The sequence below is a fragment of the Cupressus sempervirens genome, chromosome 6, assembly GCF_028749045.1.
Source record: "Cupressus sempervirens isolate cs-2001-9-10 chromosome 6, ASM2874904v1, whole genome shotgun sequence".
Classification (NCBI taxonomy): Eukaryota; Viridiplantae; Streptophyta; class Pinopsida; order Cupressales; family Cupressaceae; genus Cupressus; species Cupressus sempervirens.
Window position 1 is genome coordinate 144,364,174 of NC_143123.1, and position 19,074 is coordinate 144,383,247.

Consider the following 19,074-nt stretch of genomic DNA (forward strand, 5'->3'; position numbering starts at 1 on the left):
AACATCAAGTCAGCATGATATTCATATATCCTGGTTATGGTATGTGCACTGACATCGCGTCGCATGATGTCTACCATAACTCATCATGACATATCCACAGATATTACGTCAGATAATATCCACCATGATTATCTCATAAAGAACATATTGATACACAACCAATCAAGTCAGCATGATATGTATCAATAAGATCATGAGATATTAACTATCAAGACATTTCCATGAATATCAAGTCAACATGATACTCATCGTGATAGTAGACATTGTAAAGTCGTCACCTACAATGTTGAATACAAGTGTACATTATCAAGTAGATCGTCACCTTTCAGTAATATACAGAGGGAGCCCATAAAGCCATAGTCACACATATGAAAAAGGAGTTTACACAGTCACCACGGATTCTCCCACGTGGTGTTGTCATGGTGTCCCACACATGACATCAAAAGTTTAGATGAAATCACCACAGATTCTCTCATGTGGTGTTGTTATGACATCCAAAATATCAAATGGCGGATCTACCATATCTACTCCCAAAGAATGGAACAAAAGTTTCATTTTAAGCCTCTCTCTTGCAGAGAAGAATCCAATAAAGTATATTTCAAGAAATCACTGATGCTAAGACTCTTTAGCAAGGGCTTCATTCTTCGTAACTCCAAGATAGTCTCCAAATGCACAAACTTTACTTGGTATGAGACTTGATGAGAATATTAGTCGTTCATATTGTTGTGATAATATACTTTGTCTAGAAACCACCTCCATGATCTACTCCCTAAGCAACTCTCTTGGTTCTGAACATGACATTATTCATAGCAAGAGTTTCTTGTACACAAATACACTTGTCTGAATTCATAGTAACATGAGTGAATGCAATAAGCTTTGGATTTATACCCAAGCTTGGCAGTGCCAAGCATTCATAATAATGTGCCTTCTATCTAAAGCTCCAAGTCTATGCGTCATTCTCTTGACCTTCCCATCAAAGATTTCATATTATGGATTTTCGGAATCCCTCTGAACGTTGATTCTTCCTCTTAGAAGAACTATGACCACAAAATTCCATCGAAGCTTGCTTCCTCTGAAGCAATATAACCAAACTCGTTGGATGTCAATTGGTCACAAATCCTCTAGTTGCTCCCTCTTGGACTATTGTCATAAGGTCATCTGAACGACCAATCTTAATATTTGAACAACATTTCATTGCAATCTTCTCCCTCTTCAACGGAAGAGCCCCTTGACTTGTCTTTATTTCATAGTCCCGAAAATATGCCTCAATAACATTCCTAATGCATCATTCTTCTTTTCTTGGAAGAATATCCCTCTGGACATTAACATACTTGATATAAGTTGCTCCAATGAAGGTCCATATATATGATATAAGATGATGTTATTCAGATATTACTCTAAAGGTGTCTATTCTCTTCCATCTCTCCTCCAAATATGGTTCAAATGGGAATGGAACATTGGTTATCACTCCCCTAACAATGCATAACTCCCACTCTTTTATCATGTTGAAAAACTTTGCATTATATCAAATTTTCCTATCATGAAAGATATATTTCTCACCATTTGAGTTTAGGACAGAAATCCCTTCACAATGTTTTCCCTATTATTTGGAAGGTTTTCTACAACATAATGAAGTGATGTGTTTCATTTAGAATCTAGATCAAAAGGATCCACTGCCATATTCATCGTCTTTCCTTTCAAACGAGATCCTTCAAGCCTATTTTGAAGACTCACAAATACCTACCAATGGGAGCTCTAGTCTCTCAAGAAGGACTGTGGTTGTCGGGTCAATGACAACAACAATGCTAATCTGATCACATCAGTCCTCTATTAAATGCAATATGCAAAGGTGTATTTCCATTAATGTTCTTGGTATCTACCAATATATTATAAACAAAAATACAACATGAACAATCTTGCTATTATTGTCCATCGATGCATAATGAAGCAGGGTACAACCATGGTCATCAAATTGTTTTCTATACAACTGTGAAAATAGTAAAATAAAAATCATTCCCAAGGATTTTGCATCTATAGAAAATAGTTATGAATGAAGTACCAGGGGAGATGAGTTGTTTCTGCAGATTCAAAGAGACCAGAAGACAATTTGGCAATGGTTCTACGATTGTCCATCTTGTATTACTAATGTATACATGGAACTTTTCCAAAATGATAGTTTTTCTATTACCCACCTCTATGAAAGGCACTAAACGCACCCATAGTCCCCGGTCCACCATGTCCATAAGGCACTGACAAATTGGGTCCTGCATTTTAGCATGAATTCCATCATTCTTAGAGAGACCAGCTAATCTTTTCATATATGGAGGGGTTGTTGGATTGCCTACATATGTTGTCAAAAAAATGAACGCCTCGCAAGCCAATGATTTGCATATTTTACCTTGAGTTGTTCTATTTTCTACTCCAAGCTTCAAAAGGTTATGTTGTTTGAATATGCAACTTGCTTGTTGAACTGCAATTAAAGATTTCTCCTTTCGCAATGGTATTAGCAAGCTTCATTTGTTCATGTAGTATAGTGAGATAAGTAATTGAATTGTTGCATCAAATCACAAATGTCTTGTTGGGGCTTAACAGGGAAGAGTATCTTGTATGCGCATAGGTTGAGATTTTCCTTTAAGATCTCCGTCAGATACATGTACCTCTTCTCTATCATAGACTTCTCGTCATGTGCTCGAATTTTTCTTTGAGCTCGACCTTGTTCTCAATGTTGATGATTTTGAAGTAGTAATCGAGTACTCACTCTAGTCAATGGTTGGGAAAGAGAAGACTTTATTTAGACATACATGCTTTGTCATGCTCTCAGATTCTATGCATAGGCCTACCATATATAGATGCTCTGGATTAGTTTCTCTCAATATGTCTACTTGAAGGAAAACATGATTTTTTATTTGATCGATAATTCAACCCTGAATGCACCCTTAGTCGCACAACCGAGGAATCCAGTAATTTCCTGACACAAGTTTATTTGAGGGATCGTGTCAAATATCAATGCTTAATATTCATGTTGTATCAATAACATTTCGGTGTTTGCTTATTCAAGGATCTCTTGGTAAAAAATTTGTCACTACAAAATCTGTTTGACAAGTAGTGTTTTGACATAGAATTAGGAACACCCTCCATTGGTGGTCACCGATATGCAAACCCATTTGATTGCAAAGAATATGTGATAACATAACAATCTGTCTTCTATTCTATATCCGTTATTATTTTAATCAAATGCTTTCAGTTTACATCGATGTAGAAGTGACATAATACATTAACCATAATATTCACAACCCAAGTTATGATCCTTTTCGAATAACTAGCTTCATCCTCAACCCTAAGATGAACTTTCATTTAGCGATATATATGTTCTGATTCATGATACATAGTCTCGACACACTGTCAAGGACTGTTGTCAATAAGTAACGAAGTCACATGGTGTTAATGGTTGTGAATTACTCTTGGAATTGTTTTCCGTTGTGTTGATTATCGAATCCCACCATCCCAAACTCCCTGACAAAGGCCAAGTGTTTAATTTGTCACAATATTAAATTATAAACTTTCAATTTCATGTGGTTTTCCATTGGGGTTTTGGTGCAAATATTTCATTCTCCCATAGTCCTATGCAAAACTCTGCTTTAGTAAAATATTGCATAGTGTAATTCTTTGACCAAGTGAATAGCGTATGCCCGTATTGCAGGAATCAACAATCTAATAAAAAAACTCTTCAATCATTTAGATTGGCCTAGATCACTGAGAAAATCAGAGCCCAAGTATTACGTCCAAGTTGGTATTACATTTGACAGAACTACAGACTTGCAGTCCAAGCTCATCTTGCTCTGATACCATGTTAATTTAGGATAGTTCGCTATAGGATAAATATAGTTCTACAACTATCATTGTCTTCTGACTATAGAAAGGTATGGAACATTTATCAATTACAATGTCTATACTCCTTTCAAGGAATGTATGGAACATATATTGTATTCAATAGCCCAATCATGATCGGTCATGACTGTTCAAATGGAAAGTTGTTTATGCATTTGTTAGCATACACTAACTAATCTGATCCAAAAGGATTTGATTAGTTAGTATATGCTAACTAGTAAGTGATTACTCATGTGATTAGCAATAAGAATATATATAGGCACCAAGTTCATATTAGTCTCATACAATTATGCTGGTTGATATTCAAGCATATTCCCAAATTATATTATGAAAAGTACATACATGTGAATATATGTAAAACATACATTCACATATATAGGCAACTAGTGTTCAATATAATCTGACTGAAATTATCATATATCAACAGAACTCCAACTAAAAATTGAGTTCCAAATCATCCCTATTTGTGTACCATCATGCAGCTGCTGTGCTACTCTGATTTTTTATGTCTCTAGGTCCAGAATGGGGAAATTGCACTTCATTTTTACAAAAATGGAAATCAACCTTAGAAAAAAAAAGGGAAAAAGTCAAACAAAAGCCGAGCAACAATAAATATCTTTTAAAAAATCAAAAGTTAACTAAACTATTTACTGAGCCCTAGCACTAAATGAAATTTAAAACTAAAACAAGATATATAACCCTCGCATCTCTCTGAAAACACCTTGAAAATAAAATAAGTAAAGACAGAAAATATTGCTATAAATGCCACTACTAGGAGCCGCATAAGATCTAAAACAAGCACTCAAATGCCTCCAAGCCCTTCAACCAAAGACAAAATGATGAAGAATTTTGTAGACCATATAAGATCATACAAGCACAACTGAGTTTTCTTGATAAATTTGTCAATTCTTTTCCAAGTAATCAATGAGCCGTCTGCAAGTCATTTGTGAGTCTTTCACCAAAATCTCGAAATTGAACTATTGCATTCTTGGTAAATTGACTGTCTTTTGGAAGTTGCAATGAATTAGTACTCTTTGTGGGCAGTATTTTTTGCACTTGGTAGTGACCATTATGACAAAGATGGAATCAGTTTGGCAAGCCCCCATATGTGTTTGATAAGCAGTTAAGCAGTTGCTATCAGACAGCTGTTAGTATGGTAGGAATTGAGTTGCTCGACTACTGCTGTTATAAAAAACCAAAAAACGAGATAGGACAGCCAAGGAATCAATTGAAGGGTTCAGCTAGCTCAGGAGATACTCTTCATGATGTCATATCCCCTTCTAAATAACAAAGGCCAATGAAAGATTCACTAATAATCTATTTGATTCCCCTAGGTTATTAATAAGAAAAATGTTATATCTATTATTTAATAGAGGCCCAAGTAGAGTAAATTAATTATCATGTTTGAGTCACATTTATTCAATTCCCCTCCCAAAAGGGCCCAATTTGTAATTCAAATTTTTTGGAGGGAAACCATGTGAAAACGCTACAAACAAGAATTTCAGAGGAGATTTCATGGATGTCTTGGTCTCTTATCTCATTTCCAGGTTTTGAGTTAAAGATTGCTTGCAATTCCAGTAGTGCAATATCACCCTAGTCTGCTCAAACTTTCCAGTTCCATGAAGTGTCCTTAAGGATACGAAATTCTAACCAGATTGGTGCAATTCTTGTAATTATAAGAAGGATCGCTGCCAGAAGCTAAAATTGCTGAAATTCAAGGTTCCATCAGGTCAAGGGGGGCCCAAACAATTCAAGGTTATTTTCATATCCTTAGACTACATTCAACCATCACTGGCACTTTAGGTGCTGCTGCAATATCTTCCCAACAGTAATTGCAAAGTACAGTTCCATAGCTGGTACAACTTCATTGACAGACTTGAGGATCTCAGTTAGGAACATTTGGGCATAGCAATTAGATCATAGACTTTGGGAGGCATTTCTATACCTTTTCACATAAAAATCGCAAGGCAGTCTGATTATACCCATGATACCAAGGTGACACAGTTTCATCATCACATTGAGCAATGATCACAGGTTAAGACCGTTCTGACTACTTCAGATTGAAAACACAAGGAGCTATGGGTGATGACTATAAATGCAATTGTGGACTCTTTGCGAGGGAGAACTTTGTTAAAGGTGGCTGAGATTAATAGAGATCAAGCTGTGCAGATTTGCAGAGACTGATTGTATAGTGGAGCCTGAGATCAACTTGAAGAACACCATTAGAGTACCAATCAGGAAAGTCAACGTGAAAGCCATCAACTCTTGTGTCAACTGATCAGACATTCAAAGGTCTGTCCAATCCAATGTCAGCATCATCTTCTACACCTTCCCACACAGAAGATATCAATAATAGACCAAGGTTCATCTATTGTCAGATCATAAACTGTTGTACACAATTTCTTATCGAAAAGAAAGTTCAAATTGTGCTCAATTATTGTTCAAATCCTTGTTGGATGTGTCTGTTTTTCCAGTATTGTTTGCCTTGGGATATTAAACGTGATGTTTTTAAAATAGCAGAAGACAGTGTTCAGCGTTCTTCCAAAGCACACTAAAAAGCAGAGGTAGAGGAGACTGTGGGGTTGATATGGTAGATTGCCATTTACTGGCCTTGATTTATTGAATGGTGTGGGGTTAATGAGCAATTCAACTAAGAGCATTGGTATGGTAGATCTCCATATATTCATCTTGATTTATTAATAGTATGCTTGTAGCATAACCTTCTGTAGTTCACACCCATTTGGGTTTTCTCCACGTAAAATCTTGAATGGTGTGCTTCACTTACTGTATGTGTGCCTTATATTTATGCTAATTTCTTTATGTAATTAAACATCTAATACTGCTGTAAGCTTATTAATTCGTTTAAGGCAGGCTACTGAGAGTTTTTTGGTAAGAATAAGCTTAGTACAATCTATTTTTAATGATCTCTAGGGTTAAAAACCCAGTGATTATGGATCAAACACCAAAGGATATGCAATGAATGAAACCATTGGAGGACCCTTGATCCTATCAAATGTTTCAAACACAATGTCAAAAAAATAAAGACAAAGAACATCGCTAGGTGTCCAAATAACACCTTCAACATTAAGTTTTTCCAACACTGTCCATATTTCATTCATGTATACAAAGTAGTTGAATTTCATGAAGTTAATAGCATGAATGGATAAATGTATGACAACTATTTTAGTTTTGGAAAGAATACAAGAAATCGTCATTAGAACATATAGGAATCACATATGAAATCTTTTGAGTTCACCCTTTGAGACACTGTTTATGAGGAAACAAACCCATGGCCAAGCCATGTGGAAATAGAGATCCAGAGTTATAAAAAAGCAAGAAATTCACCTTAAGAGCACTTGTTTAAAGTAATCAGAGATCTCAAAGTCCCCTAGGTAAATAAAAATGATCGCTTAAACATACCAGAAAATAAAGTATTAAATTAAAAAGCTACAAAAAGAAAGAAAGAATGACCGTCATGATTTATAGAGAAACTGAAATACCTTTACTCTGATCAAAAGGCAATCCTTCTACAAACAATGACTTGTACCCAACACTTTTCAAAACCAACCTGCAAGTTGGTCCCAGAAATTTAAATAAATACACTTGAAAGTTTTGTCAATCTAAAAGTCAGAAACCATTATTGGAACTAGTATAAAGAATATAGGTTTTCTATTTATAGAAATGTACTTTACTAAGCCCATATGTATCTCACTTAACACTTATGGTCAGTCATTTATGCTCACCCTTTGTATAGTTAAACTTGACATCACAAGATGAAACAATTGAAGTAAACATATAATAATGTGTTAAAAACACATTTCAGTTAGCTGTTTGTTTCTAGACTTATTTATGTAACACAAGAAACTAAAACATATAGCTGAAATTTGGCATGCTTCTTAAAGGAAACCTGATTGTGTTGGCCCTTCATTTATGCACAAAAGAAGAAAAGTTATCACAAAAAACCAGTGATGGATGCTTTTGAATAATGTTGCTTAGCATACGATATGATATGCCTTACAAAGCTATTTGAGAAGATGAGAGGCAATAAATTGAAATTAGCAATGGGTTGAAAAAAGCCTCCATTATATTAAAATTTAAAATACAAAAGGCCCTTTCTAGAACCTGGGATTTGCTTACATAAACAATATGCCATGTCCTTGTCATTGATGTTGTCTTTCACATGCTCCGAGATGACAGCATAATTTAATATATAAATGTGGGCGAAAAATAAAATGTTGGTGCATCTTGTAGGTAAAAGAGGGTATTCTAGTAGGAACTCTCTCTGAAAAACAAAAAGTGCCCCTATGGGAATAAGCATATAGACATGTAGCCATAACTTCAATACAATAGAACCTTATCCCTCATTACAAATTGTTTAGATCTAGCATATGAAATAAGTATTCTAGAAACAAAAGCACTACGATCCCACCTTGAGACAGGTGCAAATGGGTCCAAGGGTTAATCACGAGTTCCACCTCGTGGTCTAAGCCCAAACCTACCTATGGCAAGGCTTCCAAACATCTCCGTCTTAATGTTTGCAACCAACATGTCAACCCCTCAACATTCACTAGGTCATTTTCGCCTTCCACAAACTCAACATTTCAACCATGATCTTGATTGTGTGCATTTAAAGCCACATCCAACAAGAGAATAAATCACCATTATCATGATATTATTACCTTTATGCTCTACTTTGAAAGATGTTCTATGTTTGTTACATTCTAGGAAAACCCCAATGGCTTCCAAGATGTGATGCATCTTCCCTACCAACCTATCAATAATCCTCATTGAGTCAACAAAGATCATGGGTCTTAGAGATATTGTCCAAAATTATTAGGGACATAAAAATAAATTGTACATTGCACTGTGCAAACCCTTAATTTGTTGATTCAAGAGATTTGCACTCAAATATAGGGGGTGAAAGCAATATACAAAGGGGGTGAAGTGATCCAAATTTTTGTGAGAAACCACCGTATGCCATAAGGCATTTTAAAGATTTTCTCGAATTTAGAATTGTTAAAGTAAATTTAATTTAATTAATTTTTATTTTTTCTAATCTTATTTATGACATGTTCCATACATATATCATTTTTTTAATGTCCCATTAACATATTGTTTACATCATTCTAGATTGTTGAGACTAGATTTGCATCACATTACTATTTTTAGAGGATTTATAAAGGCGTGAGAAGCATTGGGTATCATAGTTCTCAGCAAAGACACAAAAAGATGGAGGAGACATCAAACGAAAAGAGAAAGAAAACGAGCAAGAATGAGAAGATAAAGGAGGAAGCGGCAAAAGAGGAGGAGAAGAGGAAGGAGACCAAGTACGAAGAGGAGGAGAAGGAGAAGAGGAAGAAAAATGAAAAATAAAAAGATCTTTTAAGCTCATCTTTGGAAGAAAAAGGATGAAGAGGTATTGTAATATACTTCATTTCCACATCAACCACTCTGTTTCACTCCTCAAATTAGGCTTATATGCTTATAAGTTTGATGTTGACATAAAACAAATTATATAATTGAAAATTATGTGTTTCACACAATTTAATTTTAGTTCCATATAATCTCAAATTGAAGACATATTTAGAAGTGTAACTTTTTGTTATTATTATTTTTGGTTGAGCCTCAAAATTGTAAAACCAAAAAAAGTATTAACATAAATGTGAAGGATATAAAAATTTAAATTTTAGATTGATACATTAATTTAATGTTAATGTTCATAAATATATAACTTATTTAGGATGAAAAATATTGCAGATTGATTTTTTGTGTTAATGTAACACGGGGACGCGCACCCGACCCCAACTAGGTGTTGGGACGTCCCCGAGATGAGCATGCAGCACACCTGAGCACCCCCATCTCCGCGGCGGCGCTGTCACTCCCATCCCAATCCGGTACTCAGAGACTTGGGTGGGAGAGGACGGTACCTAGTGACTATCCTGGCATTCCTCAACCAAACCCAAGACATGACGGGGTGCAACCGGCTGTGGGAGCCGAAAAAAGTATTAAAAAATAATATTTTTCTTATTTCTAATTTAGCCCTAAACTACATTGGTCCCATATAAGGCCCTCTAAGTCTTCAAAAGACATTTATACTTCATATGGCATCCACATTTGACATTTCTATTTTTGCAACAGCTAAGAGCAAAGGAGAAGAAGAGTTTGGAAGAGTGAGAAGAAGTGTTTGTGAAGGCTTGGAGAGTGATTTTGCAAGTGATTGCAAGATCTCTTGGAGGAAGAGGAGAAAGAAGATTCAATCTTGCAAGTGATTTCAGCAAGCACAAGGTAGGTTTTTTAATTTTTTATTAAAACATTGTTTTGCATTTTGAATTATTTTCAGATTTTCATCCTTTTGCAAATTTTTTCAAAAACATGTTCAAATTTGTCACTAGACTGCATTGTTTTTTTTGTTAAAATTTCAATTTTGAATGCATTATGATTATTAAGTTTATGATCATTCATCATTCTGATTATGGCATTATGCTGAAAATAGTCTTTGATAATTCAGTTTTATGTTTTTAACTTCTGCTGAAACTTATTTCAATTTCTAAACTAGGCTGAACATAGTTTTTTTTTTTTTACTAATTAGACTGAAATCCATGATTTTGTGAAATGCCATGTATAAATGGTCTCTAGTCAAAAGTGTAGAAGAAATGGATGTGCATGAGGAAATTCAAAGTGTTAGTTAATCCGAGTGTGATCCTGCGCATGAGGCCAATCCAGAGGAAGAATCTGAACCTCCTTATGTTGCAGCAGGAATAGCTTCTACTGATTACCCCTCTGATACTTTGGCATCATTTGCTAGGGGTACTTTTGATCCCAAATCCCCTCTAAAACAATTTTCTATCAGAGTGTTACTTCCTACAACTACAGGTAGCAGTACACGTCAATGGAAATGCATTTTTTTGTGGTGGAGAATGGTACGGCAGCATTAAAAGAGTGGATATGGTGTGAGTCATTGCAAGTTCCTTGCAGATGCTATAAATGTTAAGTACATAATTGAAATAAACAAATTATGGGGCATTCCTGATGATACTGCACTATCAATGCCTAAATATTTGGCTGGTAGGCAATAGGTCCAAGCCATTCAGCAATTACAGGGGCAGCGAGATACTTCTACATGTATCTTGCATTAGAAAGTAGGGACATATTAGAATCCGCTTCCATTCCTTCATCAATTCATAGTTTAGGAGGGAACATCAGCAAGGGGAAAAGGAAAGCGGGAAGTTATAGCACAAATAACCCCATTGCTGATTTGTTTAACGTGCGCATAAAGGAGCAGCTAAAGGATGTCATTGCTGAGTTTTTACTGGCCAATGGCATCCCATTACATATTACTCTATCTCCCTACTATAAGGAGATGATGTCCATGTTGGCAAAGGACGGCGCGCCATCATTTATGCCACCTGGTGAGCACAAGTTGGGAACCACATTCTTGGATATGTAGTATAAGAAGGTTGGGGTTTTGATGGAGACGATGAAGGCATGTTGGATGGAGTTGGTTTGCAACATTATTATGGATGGGTGGAAGGACATTAGACATCGTCCACTCATCAACATCATGGTCACATGTGTTGAGGGCCCATAATTTCTGAAGGCAGTTGATTGTTCAAGGCATCATTAAGATGTTGCCTTTCAGTTTCACATCTTTAGGGAGGCTATTGAGGAGGTTAGACCACAAAATGTGGTCCTTGCACATGTGTGCAAAGCTACACAGAGGTTTATTGAGGCAGCCTATAGACATATTTAGTGGACTCTATGTTGTGTGCATGTAATGAATAATGCAGTCACTATAGTTCAAATGCACTCTTCAAGGGCTTTGCGAAGGAGGAGTTCCTAAAACATTACATTCTCTTGGAGAGAACGGTTGAGTTGCAGGAGCCACTGTAACTTATGGTTCTAACACAAAAATGGAATCAATCAGTTGAGTCCAAAACAAAACAAGGGAAGCGGGTGAAGGAGACAGTGAAGAGTGATCAGCTTTGGGCTGATGCAAAATACATAGTCTCCATTATTTATCCACTTTTTGAGGTCATAAGATATGGTGATGTATATTCACCTACCCTTGGAGAAGTTTACGAGTGCATCAATTCCATGAAGGTTGTTCTGCGTGAGAGGGACCACACTCTAGCATTCTATACTAAGCACATTCAACCTATCATTCATTGCAGGTGTTTGAAGCTGAAATCTCCTTTGCACATGGATGCCTATGCACTGAATCCTAAGTGGTACATTCTTAGACCTGGTAGAGTTACACCACTTCAGAATGATAAGGTGAAGGTTGGGTTCTTCCGATGCATTGGAAAGATGTTAGATGATGAGATTGCTGCCCAGATTCGCTCAATGCGGAGAGAGTTTGCCACTCTTACAGATAATTCAATTTGTTAATACAATATTCATTAGTATCTAAAGATTACTAACATTACAAATTGAAATTTTTGATTAATTAATAATTTTACTCTTGGGTATGTTTATGAAACATGACAATATGTTAAAACTTATTATATTTCAAGATGCTCGAATTTGACCAAAACGGATCTTAGAAATATGGCACTGAAGCATCCCATATTAAGGTGGTAATGCAATGGCTCACAATGGGCAAACATTACCACACTAGCCACCTAGTTCCTTTCTCAAGTTTGTAGTTCCTCATTTTTATAACCTATTCAAGTTTACTAATTTTCAGATTCTCACAATGACCATTTGCTTGCTATTTCTGGTTTTTGGTTCCTCGACTGCAAAGAGGAACTTGTCTACATACAGCTTCATCCACTCTCTTAAGAGGAATGGACTTACCTCTAAGAGAGCGGAGAAGCTAATTGTTGTACACAATGTCGTGTATCATAGATCACAAGACATGTGGGTACAAAAAGAGCCGAACAGCACAATGGGATGTAGAACTAGACGATGCAGCTCATATTGATGAGGATGAGGTTGGAGCAAAAGTTGATACAGGGCTAGTTGGCATTCCTTTGATGGCTCTAGATGAGGAGGCCCAGGATATTGAGTGCATTAGTTCTAGTGATAAGGACTTTGGCATGGGGGATGATTAGTCATTAGAGGCCTCCCATTGATACATTTTGTCATTTTGATGTGTTGTTGATTTTAGATTTTCACATCGTCACATTTGTAGAACTTTCTAGTTCTAAGTTTGGACTCACTTTGACTTTGATATTGACCATGATTCATTTTATCATGTCATGGTACTCTCATTATTCAGTTACTCCAATCATGGTTATTTTTAAACTACATGACAGTCATATATGATATTTACTGCATATTTGATTATTATGTTACTATGTTGAATGTTGAATTAATATGTTATACTGAAACATCTTTTCATAATTAGCATTTTAAGTATAAAAGTTTAGTATGCACCCCCCCAAATTGAGGCCCTTTCTTTTTGCACCCGAAACTCATCCTGACGTCCCCCCATCCCACCACATCCTCATACTGGTATGTGTAAATATGACCAGCAAGCAGGAAAAGTGTATATAGATATTATATTAAAAATATTTATCAAATTAAATAAAAGTATCTACAAGCGTGATGAGGTGGACAAGATAGATAAGAAATTATTACAATATTTCATGTGAACACTTACCACTCAATATTATAATATCAGCTAACCACTGCATCTTCTTTTAGTGCAAGTGCTAGTTACATTAAATTTTAATATTTTCCATATTTCTATATTGTTGCAAATAGATTATATTTTACATTAATATTATTATGTAAAAAGTTATTTGTAAATTAATCATATTGTAATTTATCAAAAATAATTATTATAATAATATATATTATTGCAATAGATTGATATTATTTTATGTCATCTATCTATCAATCAATCTATATATAATATTTACATTTTATAATAGATGATAATATTTATATTATCACAATGGTTTAATATTATTATATAACTCTTGTTTCCTAACAAAATCTATTTTGAAATGGAGGACATTGCATTCCTTGCATGTGTTGTTTTACCACGTGAAGTCTTGTGTTTTGCCGTGCAGTGTATCTAACGGGTTTTCATAATTTTTCCCCTTGAAATTATTCTGATTAGTTCTCATAATTTTTTCCCTTACAAAATCTCTGATGGGTTTTAACTTTTAATATTTGTTTCATTTTTTTTTTTAAATGGGTTTATAATGTTTTCCTTAAAAATCATTTGGAGGTTTATGATTTTTTCTTGAAAAATTATCTGTCGAGTATACCATTTTTCTTCAAAAACAAAGTTATGTATCCTTTGATTTGTGCCTTGGATTCTATTGTTTGGTTTTGATCAATTTTTTACATCGAAAGTCATGTCTAGTTTTTCCGATTTTTCTTCTAAAAATCTTAGCTTTTTCCATTTGTTTTTTGGGCATCACGCTCATTTGTAGAGTTTGAAAGGTTTGTCGATTTTTCCTCAAAATTGTGCTAGTTGTTCTCAGTGTTTATCTCTGTCTCAAGGGAAGAGCAGCTCCAGTATCCAACATCAGGTTGGATGTTTTGTGATGATTTTGGTCGCGAGATTTGTTAATTTTGGGAGAGTTAGTGGTTGACTCATCTAAGTGGCAAGGTCAATGGCAAGCTCTGGTCTCTTGTTGCAAAGCATTCTGAAGAAGGGGGTACCCTTCTTTGTATCTTTTTTATGGATGGCTTTTTGGTCATTAACATTTTGTAGATCAAAGGAGGGTATCAACAGTATGAGAGTGTTTGAAGAACTTACACCAAAAGACAATAGTTAGACAAGGATCTTTAAGGGCTTAAGGGAGGGTATTATAATATTATGATGTTTCTTTAATGGTCATCTTAGTTCATCTTTAGTTTATGTAGTTTTTATTTTTGTCTTTCGCTCACGATTGTATCTTTTAGAAACATCGTCTTTGTTAATCTATATACAAGCTTTCATCTCTATTAATAAAACAACATCGATTTACTATAACACTGTCGTCACACCCTCCATACCACATAATTTTACAAGAGAGATGACCAATTTATGAGATCAAAAAGTCATACACTTCTCTATATAAAGATTTCAAATATATATAAGAAACCAGTTTTCACAACAATGAAATGGGGAATATCCTCTACATTCTACTACTTCACAATTTTCTTGTCTGGTCTTCAAAGTTCAAACAATAGTAATTTATTTGATTCTTTATATTGTTAAATGATGACCTTCATTGAAGCTACTTAATTTGTATTCTATGAATTGCCATCATGAAGCAAAGAATGTGTAAATCTTCTTCTGCTAAATTTCAATCCTAGTTTCTTTTATAAATTTCATATACACGCTCCACAAAATAAATTGTTATAGATGGTTTCAATCACAATAAAACTGCAGCTAGTATGTCGTAAAAGATAAAATAGTACAAAATGATTTTTGAAGAAAATGGGCTCAACCCTAGATAAAAAAATACAACTGTCATTGGTTTGGGGTAAATCACAAAAAAATAGCAGCAAAGAAACCATGCAAACCCTAGTTGCAAGCAAACAAGAGAAAATCCATGATTTTTTATGTTAAAAATGGTATAAAATGATTGGCAAAACAAACCCACCAAATCCTAGCGAAGATCGAAGAAAACCTTAGGTAAAATCCTATGGAAGGAAAGCCACACATGTATTTGTTATTAAAGGTCACCAAAAAATGTAATGATTTTAATTTAAAACAATTCAAGAAACTTTTGGAAAGAATTCCAAGAAAGTCTGAATTTTTTATCAAAAATTTCATCAAATCTTATAAAACCCCATTAACCACTAGTAATACCATGTAATGGTGATTGTATATGCAATAATGAAAACGAAGTTACATTATATAGGCAATTACGTTATGATAATTCTAAACAAACTAAAAATAAATAGAAGACAAAAGTAGAAACTACCTAAACAAAGATGACAATTATAGAAACACTACATTATTTTAATAAGATCCTTTTGATGATTGATGAGGATTGAAAACAACTGTTTACTTCAAATTTGTAATTCTAATAATTTTCACTTGAATCATGACCCTCGAAATAAATATATGAATATTTCATATAGCATATGAGATAAGATTGAATTTTTTTAAATATCAATTCGCATTCAATCTTTATCTTTATGACTACTATTTACAATTCTGTATATTTTTTCAATTTTTTGTATAAACCATACCAAAGGAAAAAATAGTTGTACCAATGAAGTGTTCCAATTCCTGTGCCAAAATCAGGAACTTAAAGGGGGTTTCTATTGATGGTGATGACAATAATCCTTTGGGGATCACAATGAATCCTTTCTTCCTTTTTTCACTTTTTCATCTTTTATCTCTTTGGAGATTTTCCTAAAAGTTTTTCTCCACAGATTTGCTTGTGAGGGATTTGTTTGTGTGTTATAGTTGTAAGCATTTCTTGCATCCTTGCATGTTTTATCATTCTATAGTATCTAAGTTAAACTTGAAGGAGATGTTGGTGTGAACAAGGTATATTGCATAACAAATTTCACATTTGTTTATATTCACACTAGTATACATTAGTTAGAGCATTCATTTTGTCCAAGTCATTTAATATTTGTATCTCAAGTCAATGGATTAAGACTTGTCCCAATACAAGGGAATTCTAGATCTCACCCTATCTAAATATACAAATTTATTTCCTCATTGTACATGATGTGCCATCTTCTATTCTTCTATCCAAATTCTCACAATATATCATTTTGGTCACTTCTATCTTATGTACAAGCTTGTTTTGGTTGCAAGTAATCCTTGGCTTTGTAGAATTCACTATCAATTCTTATGATTCCCAACAATAATTTTATTTAGATCCGTACATATGAAACAACAAATCTTTGAATTACATCAACTCAATTCAAGCTTAGTTCATCACAAATGTATTAAATCTCAAATGAGCACTTATAGGATTGAATGTCATCAAAAACATTATTTTTCTCTGTTCTACAAATCACTGAACCATCAATGCATGTCCCACCATTCCAGTTCTCAATTATTTTCAATAATCTAGGGTCTTTTCACCAGCCTAGTCATACTTTGCAAGACATTGACCTACCTTTGGTTATTTGTGGACATTTAAATAAAAAAATTATTTCTTTCAATGACTTCACCCCCATTGTACGAGTCTTCTAATATTATATAGAATCACTAACTTTTATTATTTCTTTGTTCTAGTATCATTTCGTGATTATTTATATCATTTTCTATCTTTTCGTCCCAATCATATAGTATCTTCGCACCCTCAATACCACATAAGTTCTCAAAAGAGATGACCAAGTCCTAAGATCAAAAAGTTGTACACTTCTCTATATAAACACTTGAAAGATGTCTAAGCAACCACTTTCGCAACAATGAAATGGGAAATATCCTCTAGATTCTACTATTTTCAAGAATTTCTAGTTAAATCTTCAATTTTTTAAACAATAGTAGTTTATTTGATTCTTAATATTGTTGAGTGTTGACCTTCATTGAAGCTACTTAATTTATATTCTATGAAGTGCTATCTACTTGTCCGAATTCGATAATGTCCTCATTATATAAAATAAATGATAAAATTTGTATTTTTGGGATCTTGATTGATTTATGTATATCTCAGTCTCATCTTTTATTTTGGTCGTAGGTGTTTGTTGTCATGTTGGCACTTGTTATGCACCTCCAAAGTTTTCCTCTGATGGGGTATCTATGACAGGCGTGTAGGATGTTGATATTCAACTTAAGTTACTTTATTGTATTGTGAATTCCAATTGGAGTTCTGCTATGTTTGCCATATCAGAAGCGAAAGATCTCCCCCATTTGGCTATGCATTTTCAAAAGGATTCATCCCTCACCCTATTCTTCTTTTTTCTATCATTGTTCCGGATCTGACAAATTTGGAGCCCTACAATTGTTTGAATCATTATTCCAATTTGGAGTTTCTTTGGTGCTATACTATACCAATATTTTGCGGTATTCTTTGTTGTTCATGATTCACCTCAAGACTTATGACATAGATGAAATAAATAGCAATTGATGCAGGAGCATCTTCCATCATAAAATAAAAGGGGGCATGATTATTTATTTATTTATTTATTCTAATGGAGAGAAAGAAACAAAAAATTGGAGAAAACAAATATTTTTAAAAAAATAAAATTAAAATAAAATAAAATGGAGAAAAGAGGGTGAAAGGCATTTAATGTTTTCTGCCAAGCCAACTTGTGGCTTGAGGGTTTATTTAATATAACTTGCTAGGATGACTTGTGGCTTGGTTTGGTATAATTAGAGGATCTTGTCTTGTCATTATTCATTTGGCATGGGATCTAGCACGCTGGAAGTCATCTGTAGAGAAGTAGCTGAGAAGAGCGAAGTTTGTTAGTAGACCTAGTAGTTGCGGCTTGGGAAACAAGAAGGTTGCTTGGTGGCTTGCAAGCACAAGTTTAGATTCTTCTTGGGGTTTCTACCAAATTGTGGATCTGGGCTAGCTTGGGTTTGAATCTTGCAAGGTCTTGCAGAATTAATATTGTAATTGCTTTGTATTTGGGTCATAACCCGAAAGGCCTTACAATTGGGCATGTTGGATGAAAATCTTATGATTATATTATGAGAATTGGTGTTATTCTAGATCAAAATCTATGTTATTATGTATATTCCATTATGTGGTTATTTGTTGGGGGCTAGGACATCTCCTTTGGGGATTCTCCAACCTTGCACTGCATCAACAATCTGCATCATCAAACTCAGTCATAGGCTATACCATTATGCGTTGAAGGGTGATCCGGATCTTGCCAAAGACCATATTGCCTACCATACAAACTAACAGAATTAGAAGCTTCGTACTACACTACAAAACCATATGCTACTATTTGTACGCATTGGACATTTACACCAACTGAAGAACAAGGTAATTGTACATCAGGGACCATACAACCTATTGTTGATAATGTACGCCATCCAGCAATGATACGATGAGGGATTGTAACACCATTAGTTGTCCATGTCGCCCATTAGACACTTTTTGTCAATAAGCATAGCATACGCCAGTAACCACATCATATACCCTTCTGACATTGTTACTATGTAGTCATACACAAACACAATCATTTGGAGGTCATACATATTTGACTTAGGTCGTTTTCAGTGTGCGCCATTGGGTGAGAAACATTATAGTGGTATCAGAGTTAGTGATCCTGCCAACCTGCGTGAAGTGAATGCAAATTTATAACAAGAAAAGAAGA

At 34.6% G+C, this 19,074-nt stretch overlaps 1 protein-coding gene across 4 annotated transcripts in view; it reads right to left on the reverse strand.

Moving 5' to 3' along the window:
• The window catches only part of LOC149551636 (Pyridine nucleotide-disulfide oxidoreductase family protein), a 171,235-nt gene that overhangs the window by 24,845 nt on the left and 127,316 nt on the right, over nucleotides 1-19,074 (reverse strand). For all 4 annotated transcript variants that reach the window (XR_016352783.1, XM_089787141.1, XM_089787142.1 and 1 more), the window contains exon 11: nucleotides 7,389-7,456. Coding sequence is in view for 3 of the 4 variants with exons in the window: in XM_089787141.1 (XP_089643267.1) it covers nucleotides 7,389-7,456 (68 nt within the window). In the remaining variant the exon portion in view is untranslated. The remainder of the gene's footprint in view (nucleotides 1-7,388; nucleotides 7,457-19,074) is intronic.